Genomic DNA, 12,929 nt, shown 5'->3' with positions numbered 1-12,929 from the left:
TTAATGCTCAAACAGGTTTCACTTGAAAATGTTCGGTATCTGCATTTAAGTTTTATTTGGCAGTACTTGTTGATATTTGGCGCATTTAAGTATAGTTTTTCGACTCCTGCTCTAAATATTTTTGGAAAATATTGACTCCAAACTCCAATCCGACTCAAAACGCGTAACATAAACCACAATCCAATTTTTTTATAGCCCACTTCGTATAACAACTTATACCTTCTCTATCTCCTGTCATGAAAAGAAAAGCACATTTTTAAATGAAAAAATCACTGTTTAGAAAACAAATCCATAGAAGAACACTAAATTAACAACCGCACCATCGTATACAACATAACTATTCGCATGATAAATATATGAACTGGCAAAAAAATCAGACAATTCGTGTCCTGTTTTTGTCAAGAATTTCAGACTCTGGCTCCACTCCGAGTCCGGCAGAAAACCGAGACTCAGGTTCTTACATGCTCTACAACTCTAGCATCCTCTGCAGTACTTACGTGTAGCACCCAAAAGGAAAAATATTGCTCAATTGTCAGTTTAACATGAAATCCAACAGGAGCTGTCAAAACACAAAACCAGTTTTGGTGGGAAAAATGTTGATCCAGCTGTGCAGGACATGATAAAAGTTGTGGTGTAGTTTCCGCTGTAGCATGAAAGCCGCAACTTGCTGAAAGTAACAAATACGTCGAACGGTGATACAGCACACAAATATACACATATAGGTTACTGTACTGTAAACAATTTTTTAAGCTTTTTAATAATAAGCTTTATAGCCTGTAATATTCCTTTTCATACTTTTTCTTCTTCTTCAATTGCCTTGCCTGAACTAGGCATCGACGGGCTCAGATAAATAATTAGACCAAATATTCCTATTATATGTTGCATGGATGGTTGTTTCCTTGTAAGCAAAAGTTTTTATTTTTACATCATTTCAACGACTACAAATGTTGTTAATCGTTAAAATAATGTAAAGATGGCAACATTTGCTTACAGGGTCTGTCTTGTGGTTAAATCGTTTCAGATGAGTTTGTCTTTGTCTGCTAGCTGCCCGCTTTCCAAAAATTTTATCTGTTAAAGAGAGATGCTCCAGTTTTTGCTTTCTTATTACATGGCCGAATATAGCATTCTTATTACATAAATATAGCATTTTAAAGCTCATGCTGAGCTTTTTTCGTCTCTTGCATCCCAATTCACCATAGTACCGAGGTATTTGAAATTTTGGACCTGTTTAAGAATGGTTCCATTAACTGACAAATTACAAATAGGAGTTTCGGCTTCATTTTTCTTTGTTATGTCCATTGTTTCTGTCTTCTTTTTATTTAATTCCATGCCAAATATTTTGCTTTTTGTAGACACAATATCTAAGATGTTTTGCAGTTTTACTTCCGAGTCAGCCATCAAACCGGTGTTGTCAGCATATCGTAAAATGTTGTTTCATCTAATACTAATAACTCTTTCATCTTCAATATGTCTTAAAATTATTTCACTCTACTGTATAATGAGAAAAAGTCGGGTGATAGCACAAAACCTTGTCTTACTCCTTTGTGGATGGGCGTGTAGTCACTATAGTCATCATTAATTCTGATAGCAGCTGATTGTTCGTAAGATAAATTTTGAATAATTCTTAGACCTTTGTCGTCAATTCCAATTCGGCACAGCATGCATAGCATTTCGTTGTGTTGAAGTTTATCAAAAGCTTTTGTATAGTCGGTGAAGCACAAGTACAGAGTCTTTCTGAATTTCGATTGATCTCTGAGCTATGTATTTCAGAATGAAGACCGCATTCCTTGTTCCTTTATCAGGAATAAACCCATATTGGCATTCGTTTATTTCTGGGTGTAATTTGTTTCTAACTTTGTGCATGATGACTCTCAGCAGTAGTTTACGCGCCAACGTTTCCATTATGAGAACATGAGATTAAAGTCACGTAAAGTTATACACGAATCGTATTTTAATTTTTTCTTTTTTGTATGTTGTTGCTGAAGGAATGATATTTCTAATGTATGCGTAAAGGGTTCTAATTATTGTAACCATCGTACTGTTTAACCCTATCTTAGTACGAGCCGTTTTCGTACGCAGAAAGTACGTCACGGACTATCTTAGCCCTGTGCTAATTAATCGCTAATAACGGGATCTATGAAAATCACAGATCCAAAATATTTTGCAAGATAATAGCCATGTGTATTGTGCGTATAGACATTAAATTTTTACCCAACAAATTTATTGAAATAAAATGTTTGAGATGAAAAGACGTCAGAAAGTCGGTTTTTATTCGAATTTCCCGAAAATAGCTTCAAAATTGACCGTTCGAAAGCATATTTTTGAATTATAACATAGAGTAATGCTAAACTATACAAAAAACACTTTTTCAACACTACAAACACTACAAAAACACAATTAAGGCAGTTTTAGCCGTTTTTGCATTTTACTTGTTGTGAAACGTTCTTGCTATTTGTTTTTACGGTTAAAACTTCCCACGACAATTAATTGCTATAATTTAGGCAAGTTTCATTAAAATGTCTAGCCACCAGAGACGAAATGCTTATTGTGAAGGACAGGAAGGTAGAAAAATAACCAGTGTAGGTTTAGAAAATTCGTAAAGAATAACAACTAACATTCAAGCAATTTCACACTTCTAGCATATTCAGTTTTTTGAAATATTTTGCTATTACTGTCGGGCGTCCTCATAAAACCCCGTGTTGCTAAAAATAGTGTTAAGAGCACTAATTTTACCGAAAAATCGACTTTTTATTGGTCGAGAATAAGCTTTTTCCAACTGTAAAACTGCAAACTTTTTTCGGAACTTTCTTTTCACTTTAGTAGTATTATAATTAATAAATCCTTTCCCATATCATTTGTTTGCAAATTGTTGGAGGCTTCTTTCTCACGATTGCATTTTCTGTATGTTCCTAAAATGGGAACGTTGGCAACATTTGGTACACAAAAGCTATGGCTTTCTGACATAGAGTGGGGTAGATAACCCTGAAAATATTTCATTTGGTGACACAAGCATGAAAATTGGCACCCGCGTACTATGGACCATGTAGATTTCAAAAGTTTAATTAGCCAAAGGAACATTTATAATGGCGGCCCGTGACGTCAAAATTCAAAGTGGCCGCCATACCGATCCTGGCCTGATGCGGGAAAATTGCTTTATGAGAGCAGTTTAGATTTGTTGCATTTTTTACTACCTTGAAAATGTTTCTTTTAGGACAGTATGAATGATTTAAGATGGTAATTAACAAAAACAAGTGTGTAACGTACTATGGACAGAGAAAGGGTTTTACAAATTTGACAGTCAGATATGCAGCATAGTCTAAACTTTCACCTTCCACCCAAACAGACTCAAAAGACTTGCTTAAAAAGACAATTCATGTACAGTCAACATTTCTGTTATCAGTTTTTACTACTGAGTGCATAAATCATGTTCATGACAATGATTCACATGTAAACAATATCTATTCATGGCTACAAGGACAGGAACATAATGAAGTGCATGGTAAATTTGCATTTTTACATTTAAAGTTTTTGCATTCTTTTTTACAATTGCATCGTCTTAGTTGTTTACATGCTTCGGCTACGGTCTTTTCTTGTCCACATAATGTCCCATGTTCCTCCATCTCCAGATTTCCATCTCCAGTTACTTGGAGATGGCAATTCTAGACTCCTTTCAAGAGCTCGTCCCCAAATATGTCCGGCCTGATATGCTGCCCTAAGTGCATGCAACTTCAGCGCATCTTCTGTTGGTGGAATATTATTATATTGTTTATTTTTAAGTGTCAACAAAGTCATTCTTGCAGTGTCTACCTTGTCATTAGTGCTACTTTTATCATAGATATACCGTGAATTTTTGAAGGATCGCAAAATCTTTTGCATTTATTTCCTCTGGACACTGACTGAGCTTCTGAAATATTGGCGTCACATCTGGATACACTGACCACGTTGTAAAGAACAGCTTCTTCCCCTTTCCTTTCATACCTGAACAAGAGTCACAGCCATTAATGGCATGAAAGAACAACAGCTCTTTACATTTCTGTGGACCCAGGACATAAAACATCTGATGAATAGGAATCCATCTTCTTTTGTTTTCTCTCACAAAAGATATCCAGAGTTCGTGAAGTCCATCCTTGCTCAAGTTTTCAAACAAGCCAATTCCAATAACGACCACACCAATGTCATTAGCCAGGATGGCTGCTTTTTGTATAGTTTCATACTTGAGACCATGATGGAGATTAACAAACATTTTGGTATCGGCTTCTTCTTGGTTTGAGCTCAAATTGACTAAGGCGGGATTGTCATTATTCGTAACAGCTTTTTCATTCTTGGAAGCGTAAGCGATATCATCCGGTGGTATGAATGCTTGGATGGAATCAGGTAAGAATGTATAAAGTCCTTTTTTATTAAATAAAGTAAACAATATCACACCAAATCAGAAGAATCGGTTTATTTAAATACAGAGCTTTCGCCACACAAGTGTGGCTTCATCAGTATAAACTGCAACAATAATAAAGAATGATATACTATTAAGATGGTTATAAAATTTAATGAAAGTGTTAAAAAAGTAGATAATATAGTAAAGAAATAGAAAAGATCAAATATTATACATAACTATAAGACTTTAGGTCAATACACTAGATAATAAGATGATAATTAACATGTAAAAATTCAAATCTATTAAAATTGTAATTGGAGAGAACTTTTAACTATAAAACTAGTTTCTACGTATTGTAGCTCCTATCATTTGTCTGACTTGTCTGACTTCTAACGATGACATAGCCTACACTATTTATTATCGTGATAGCAAGGGATAAAAACAAACTGAACTACTAATTCAAAGAATGTTGAGATGCAAACAAACTGAACCGCTAATTTAAACAGAACTAAATTCTAAGAATGTTGAGATGCAATGACATTGGCATAGCAACGATAGGTTAAAAGTAAAAATGCATTTCAATAATGATGTCATAATGACAATTTTATATAAGAAATGAATTAAAAATGAACAAGGGAGTAGTAAAGAAAAAAACGTATTGAAATGTTTAAATCAATTAGTGAAAGAAAAGAACATCTAAATCTAAAACGAGAGAATTAGGAAAATAGACAAAACAAGAAGGTCTAAAAAGTAGTTAGTAAAAAGATCGTCAGTAAAAGAGTGATAAGATTGTTTATTCTCTAATGTTTATCCCAGTAGGTTCTTGTGAGTGAAGTGTTTTAATCCAAAATTGTTCTTTAGTTTTTCTATATTCACACGTTTTGTTAAGTTTATCAATGGCAATGGCGTGAAAATCAACAGTGGTATGATTTTGTTTGTTGAAATGTGAAGCAACAGCTGTGTTTTTATTGTTTTTGATGTCTCGTAAGTGTTCACTAATTCTGATTTTAAATTTGCGTCCAGTTTCTCCAACGTATTGTTGGAAACATTTTTGGCAAGTAATTAAATAAATGATGTTAGAAGAATCACAATTAACTGACTGGAAAATATTAAACTGTTTATTTGTAACACTGCTGGAAAAGTTTTCGCAAGGATTAGAATGAGCACAAGTGGAACAATTTTTTCTGTTACAATGGGTGAAACCAGGTGGGGTCAAGGTGGAATGTAAAGGTTTAAGGTTAGTTTTGACTAGAAGATCACGAAGAGTAGGGCATCTTTTGTAAGCAGGAAGTGGAGGATCCGGAAATAAAGTTTTCAAATTTTCATCAATTTTTAAAATGTAATCAAATTTATTAAATACTTTTTTGATGTTAGGAAGTGAGGGATGATATGTGGTGACGAATGGTATACGTTTAGAGTTAGTGGTTTTTATTAGACTTTGTTGCTCAAGAAGACTTTCACGATTCATTGCTTTAGCTTTATTAATGGCATCAGTTATGATTTTAGTTTTGTAATTTCGTGTTTTGAGATGAATGCTTAAAATTTGGGTGTGTTTATCAAAAAATTGAGTTGTCGAGCATATTCTGCGAAGGCGTAGTGCTAAACTGTATGGAATATTTTTAGTGACGTGAGATGGATGGCATGAGGTGGGTAAAAGGTATTGATGTGCATCTGTAGGTTTACAATAAAGTTCTGTTTCAATTTTGTTATTAATAATGTGTACAGTTGTGTCTAGAAAGTTTATTTCATTTGAAGAGTAGTTTAATGTGAAGCGAATAGTGGGGTGAAGTGAATTGGCAAAATTAAAGAAGTCTAAAAGTGATTGTTCTCCCGTTGTCCAAATGATAAAGATGTCATCAATGTATCTTAAGTAACAGAGTGGCTTGTGTTTTGTAGATTGAAGTAGCTGGTTTTCAAAGTTTGCCATGAAAATGTTAGCATATTTCGGAGCCATTTTAGTGCCCATGGCTGTGCCTTGAAGTTGTAAGTAGTTTTTAGAATCGAAGGTGAAGTAATTGTTTTTTAAAATGCAATTAACAGATTCTTTTAATAATGTAATGAAATCGTTGTTAACATTTGTGCTGTGTAACATTTGGTCTAATGCATTGATACCATCTTCATGCGGAATGTTTGTGTACAAAGATATAACATCAAGTGTGACAAGCAATGATCCTGTAGGTATAGATTTGATTTGATTTAAATACGAAAGAAAGTCTGTGGTGTCTTTAATGTGGGAAGAAATGAAAGATCTGTTCATAAACTTTGAGAGATGAAAGTCAACAAATTCAGATAGTTTTTCAGTTGCTACCCCATTACATGATATAATAGGTCTGCCAGGATTATTAGGTTTGTGGATTTTTGGTAAAAGGTATAATCGTCCTGGAGAAACATCATTAACATCATTTATTTAATTACTTGCCAAAAATGTTTCCAACAATACGTTGGAGAAACTGGAGAAACATCATATCATAATAATCATCAGAATCATATAATGGAAGATATAATATAATCATAATAATATAATATAATATATAATATAATATAATATAATATAATAATATAATAAATATAATAATATAATAATAATAATAATATAATATAATCATATAATATAATATCATATAATCATATAATGGAGAAACATCATATCATATAATCGTCCTGGAGAAACATCATGTAACATCATTTATTTAATTACTTGCCAAAAATGTTTCCAACAATACGTTGGAGAAACTGGACGCAAATTTAAAATCAGAATTAGTGAACACTTACGAGACATCAAAAACAATAAAAACACAGCTGTTGCTTCACATTTCAACAAACAAAATCATACCACTGTTGATTTTCACGCCATTGCCATTGATAAACTTAACAAAACGTGTGAATATAGAAAAACTAAAGAACAATTTTGGATTAAAACACTTCACTCACAAGAACCTACTGGGATAAACATTAGAGAATAAACAATCTTATCACTCTTTTACTGACGATCTTTTTACTAACTACTTTTTAGACCTTCTTGTTTTGTCTATTTTCCTAATTCTCTCGTTTTAGATTTAGATGTTCTTTTCTTTCACTAATTGATTTAAACATTTCAATACGTTTTTTTCTTTACTACTCCCTTGTTCATTTTTAATTCATTTCTTATATAAAATTGTCATTATGACATCATTATTGAAATGCATTTTTACTTTTAACCTATCGTTGCTATGCCAATGTCATTGCATCTCAACATTCTTAGAATTTAGTTCTGTTTAAATTAGCGGTTCAGTTTGTTTGCATCTCAACATTCTTTGAATTAGTAGTTCAGTTTGTTTTTATCCCTTGCTATCACGATAATAAATAGTGTAGGCTATGTCATCGTTAGAAGTCAGACAAGTCAGACAAATGATAGGAGCTACAATACGTAGAAACTAGTTTTATAGTTAAAAGTTCTCTCCAATTACAATTTTAATAGATTTGAATTTTTACATGTTAATTATCATCTTATTATCTAGTGTATTGACCTAAAGTCTTATAGTTATGTATAATATTTGATCTTTTCTATTTCTTTACTATATTATCTACTTTTTTAACACTTTCATTAAATTTTATAACCATCTTAATAGTATATCATTCTTTATTATTGTTGCAGTTTATACTGATGAAGCCACACTTGTGTGGCGAAAGCTCTGTATTTAAATAAACCGATTCTTCTGATTTGGTGTGATATTGTTTACTTTATTTAAAATGTTTTGTCACACCGTGCATCCCAGTGGATCATCAGTTGAATTATAGGAAAATTTGATGAAAAGTTTAGGAACGAAGCTTTGTTTTGGAATTTTATTTGTATCGTTTCTTAGCATCCTCATGGATCCTTTTCATCATAATTTTCCTAAATCAAGCAACAAGAAATTTTATTATCTTCCATGTTTCAATCACCTCAAAAAGCTTCTCCTTCAACAAGAAAGAATGCAACATCACTGCTCAAACCTTAAGTTATTTTTGGATTATCAACACATACCTAAAGGATTACTTATCAAGCACAAGCCTCATCTATTTCACGATGTAAGTTTTAATTTTCAAAAAGAATGGTCTTTAGCTCATCAAGAACTCTCCATAAAACTGATTTACCTCTCCATTAAAGAATGTGATGAGAAACTGAATATTCTTGAAAAACAAATTAGATCTGCAATTTCCTTATGCAAAGATACATACAAAGACTCGTGGAAAATAGCTTCTATCAAGTTAGAAAATTTAGTGGCTGATCAACAGTATAAACATGTGAAATCAAACGCAAAGCTGCAGAAATGTAAAGCCAATCATTTTGAAGTCAAACAATCAACAAATATGAAATCAAACACAAACATGAAGAGATTTGAAGCCAACAGATATTGTAGTAAAAGAAATTTCAACAAAAAGCTGCAAGAAAATTTGACAGACTCAACAACTAATAAAAAACCATCATTTTCACCTATGTCTACTACGAATTGTTTAAATCCATCTGATCGTAAAAATCGTCCATCTGTTACTGCAAATTGTACAAGACCCTTCATACTTGAGAATATTTCAACATCTTCTTCTTCCCCTTCTAACACAGTTAAAAAAGGAAATCGTCGATTTATTAGAAATTTTAAAAAGCAAAAGACCCCGATTAAAAAACATGTTCACATTCTTTCAGATATAACACTGACTGAAAATCAAATTGACTTACTTAGTAAAGGACTAGGTTTTAGCGTAACTCCAAAAAAGCTTGATAAATTTCAATTTACTACTGATATTAACAATATGACAAGATCTTTCAGGCTCAAAGAATTTTTCAATGATTCGTTCCATAATGAAACAAAAACTGAAACAACTTCTTCTTCCATTGAACAACCACCTAATTTAAAACCCAAAAGCACGTGGACCCCACCTTCTGGTAGAAACATTAACCTTGACCATTATTTAAATATAATAAAACACGAAGCTACCAAACCCGATCAATTTCATAAATTCAACCGGAATTTAAATTCTGAAGAAGAAACTGCTTTGTTAGACTTGCAAACTCAAACTGGTAAAAACATCATTATTGTTCCAGCTGACAAGGGAGGAGGAACATGTGTTTTGTCTAGAAATGATTACATTAAGGAAGGACAAAGGCAGCTTAATGATACCCAAGTCTACAAACCTCTTCAAAAAGATTTTTCTTCACAAGTCACTAAAAAAGTCAAAAACATTGCTACTGAACTAAAAAATAAAAACTTTATTTCAGAAGAAGTCTTCAAAGGAATTTGTACAAAAAATAACAATCCAGGACGATTATACCTTTTACCAAAAATCCACAAACCTAATAATCCTGGCAGACCTATTATATCATGTAATGGGGTAGCAACTGAAAAACTATCTGAATTTGTTGACTTTCATCTCTCAAAGTTTATGAACAGATCTTTCATTTCTTCCCACATTAAAGACACCACAGACTTTCTTTCGTATTTAAATCAAATCAAATCTATACCTACAGGATCATTGCTTGTCACACTTGATGTTATATCTTTGTACACAAACATTCCGCATGAAGATGGTATCAATGCATTAGACCAAATGTTACACAGCACAAATGTTAACAACGATTTCATTACATTATTAAAAGAATCTGTTAATTGCATTTTAAAAAACAATTACTTCACCTTCGATTCTAAAAACTACTTACAACTTCAAGGCACAGCCATGGGCACTAAAATGGCTCCGAAATATGCTAACATTTTCATGGCAAACTTTGAAAACCAGCTACTTCAATCTACAAAACACAAGCCACTCTGTTACTTAAGATACATTGATGACATCTTTATCATTTGGACAACGGGAGAACAATCACTTTTAGACTTCTTTAATTTTGCCAATTCACTTCACCCCACTATTCGCTTCACATTAAACTACTCTTCAAATGAAATAAACTTTCTAGACACAACTGTACACATTATTAATAACAAAATTGAAACAGAACTTTATTGTAAACCTACAGATGCACATCAATACCTTTTACCCACCTCATGCCATCCATCTCACGTCACTAAAAATATTCCATACAGTTTAGCACTACGCCTTCGCAGAATATGCTCGACAACTCAATTTTTTGATAAACACACCCAAATTTTAAGCATTCATCTCAAAACACGAAATTACAAAACTAAAATCATAACTGATGCCATTAATAAAGCTAAAGCAATGAATCGTGAAAGTCTTCTTGAGCAACAAAGTCTAATAAAAACCACTAACTCTAAACGTATACCATTCGTCACCACATATCATCCCTCACTTCCTAACATCAAAAAAGTATTTAATAAATTTGATTACATTTTAAAAATTGATGAAAATTTGAAAACTTTATTTCCGGATCCTCCACTTCCTGCTTACAAAAGATGCCCTACTCTTCGTGATCTTCTAGTCAAAACTAACCTTAAACCTTTACATTCCACCTTGACCCCACCTGGTTTCACCCATTGTAACAGAAAAAATTGTTCCACTTGTGCTCATTCTAATCCTTGCGAAAACTTTTCCAGCAGTGTTACAAATAAACAGTTTAATATTTTCCAGTCAGTTAATTGTGATTCTTCTAACATCATTTATTTAATTACTTGCCAAAAATGTTTCCAACAATACGTTGGAGAAACTGGACGCAAATTTAAAATCAGAATTAGTGAACACTTACGAGACATCAAAAACAATAAAAACACAGCTGTTGCTTCACATTTCAACAAACAAAATCATACCACTGTTGATTTTCACGCCATTGCCATTGATAAACTTAACAAAACGTGTGAATATAGAAAAACTAAAGAACAATTTTGGATTAAAACACTTCACTCACAAGAACCTACTGGGATAAACATTAGAGAATAAACAATCTTATCACTCTTTTACTGACGATCTTTTTACTAACTACTTTTTAGACCTTCTTGTTTTGTCTATTTTCCTAATTCTCTCGTTTTAGATTTAGATGTTCTTTTCTTTCACTAATTGATTTAAACATTTCAATACGTTTTTTTCTTTACTACTCCCTTGTTCATTTTTAATTCATTTCTTATATAAAATTGTCATTATGACATCATTATTGAAATGCATTTTTACTTTTAACCTATCGTTGCTATGCCAATGTCATTGCATCTCAACATTCTTAGAATTTAGTTCTGTTTAAATTAGCGGTTCAGTTTGTTTGCATCTCAACATTCTTTGAATTAGTAGTTCAGTTTGTTTTTATCCCTTGCTATCACGATAATAAATAGTGTAGGCTATGTCATCGTTAGAAGTCAGACAAGTCAGACAAATGATAGGAGCTACAATACGTAGAAACTAGTTTTATAGTTAAAAGTTCTCTCCAATTACAATTTTAATAGATTTGAATTTTTACATGTTAATTATCATCTTATTATCTAGTGTATTGACCTAAAGTCTTATAGTTATGTATAATATTTGATCTTTTCTATTTCTTTACTATATTATCTACTTTTTTAACACTTTCATTAAATTTTATAACCATCTTAATAGTATATCATTCTTTATTATTGTTGCAGTTTATACTGATGAAGCCACACTTGTGTGGCGAAAGCTCTGTATTTAAATAAACCGATTCTTCTGATTTGGTGTGATATTGTTTACTTTATTTAAAATGTTTTGTCACACCGTGCATCCCAGTGGATCATCAGTTGAATTATAGGAAAATTTGATGAAAAGTTTAGGAACGAAGCTTTGTTTTGGAATTCCTTTTTTATTGTCTGTATTTTGCAAAAAGTTTGGCCAGTTCTTTGGGACTCTCCCATCTCGACTAGGCCTAACTCTCCTCCTGCTACCATTACCCCTCTTTATACGAGCATGGGATTTGATGCTTCCGTCCTTGTAAGTGTCAAACACAACATCGGTTCGTTTGTGCTTTCTGGCATATGGCTTAATTTTCTCCACGAAGTCCTTCTGAGCATAATCTCCAAACGTCTGATGTTTTGGTGTAGTAGAGTGTACTAAACATGCTCCATCTATCACCATCATGTCTACATCGTCCAGTAAAGCAGGCTGTGCAGATACCACATTGTCTAGGCAACCTATTAAATCTTCTTTCTGTGTTTGGTAAAGATCACTTCCTGAACTTAAAGCTGCTGGGAATCGTTGATTTTCATGGCTAAAAAAATTCAGGCAGATCAACTTGTCGGATCTGGCATGAAATAAAGAGCTTTGAAAAAGGGCTGCAGTCATCCTTCAATGTGCTCTGATTCCTTTTCGTGTTGTCTTTTTTTGAGTCAAACAGTGTGAATTTGTTCCGAGCACTCGGTGAGTAGAATTTGTCTAATTCTGATGTGAAGTTTTCCAACTGATCTTTACCTTTTGTATCGTAGTCTTTTAGCATATCTGTAACCTTTTGCTCCATGACATTTTTCGTATTAAGAGTAAGCAGATCTGAAGTTGACTCCTCGAGATAGGGATTGCCCATCTCTTCAATGGTTCGGGTGAGAGAAATTACCTCTTTGAGAAATGCTTTCTGTGCTGATGGTGTTGCTTCATGATGATTTAGGGATACTTTCTCTCGACTTTTAGAAACACATTCAAT

General features: G+C 32.8%; 1 protein-coding gene across 1 annotated transcript; it reads right to left on the bottom strand.

Moving 5' to 3' along the window:
* Positions 1-562: 562 nt before the first annotated feature.
* LOC145777495 (uncharacterized) lies at positions 563-4,750 on the bottom strand. Its single transcript, XM_082588877.1, has 2 exons — positions 3,842-4,750; positions 563-667 (listed from the first exon to the last, which is right to left on the bottom strand). The coding sequence occupies exons 1-2, from the start codon at positions 4,241-4,243 to the stop codon at positions 563-565; spliced, it is 507 nt and encodes a 168-aa protein (XP_082445003.1). The 5' UTR covers positions 4,244-4,750.
* Positions 4,751-12,929: the final 8,179 nt, after the last annotated feature.

The sequence above is a fragment of the Aplidium turbinatum genome, chromosome 9, assembly GCF_918807975.1.
Source record: "Aplidium turbinatum chromosome 9, kaAplTurb1.1, whole genome shotgun sequence".
Lineage (NCBI taxonomy): Eukaryota > Metazoa > Chordata > Ascidiacea > Aplousobranchia > Polyclinidae > Aplidium > Aplidium turbinatum.
Note: the sequence above shows the minus strand (reverse complement) of the source record. Positions and strands in the feature narration are given on the sequence as shown.

What these genes read in the sequence shown, in the direction of transcription:
- LOC145777495 (XM_082588877.1), bottom strand. Translation starts at nt 4,243, where the DNA reads ATGTTTGTTAATCTCCATCATGGTCTCAAGTATGAAACTATACAAAAA. An exon ending in CGATCCTTCAAAAATTCACG is followed by an intron (nt 668 to 3,841) that starts GTATATCTATGA and finishes TGTTACTTTCAG; the next exon opens with CAAGTTGCGGCTTTCATGCT.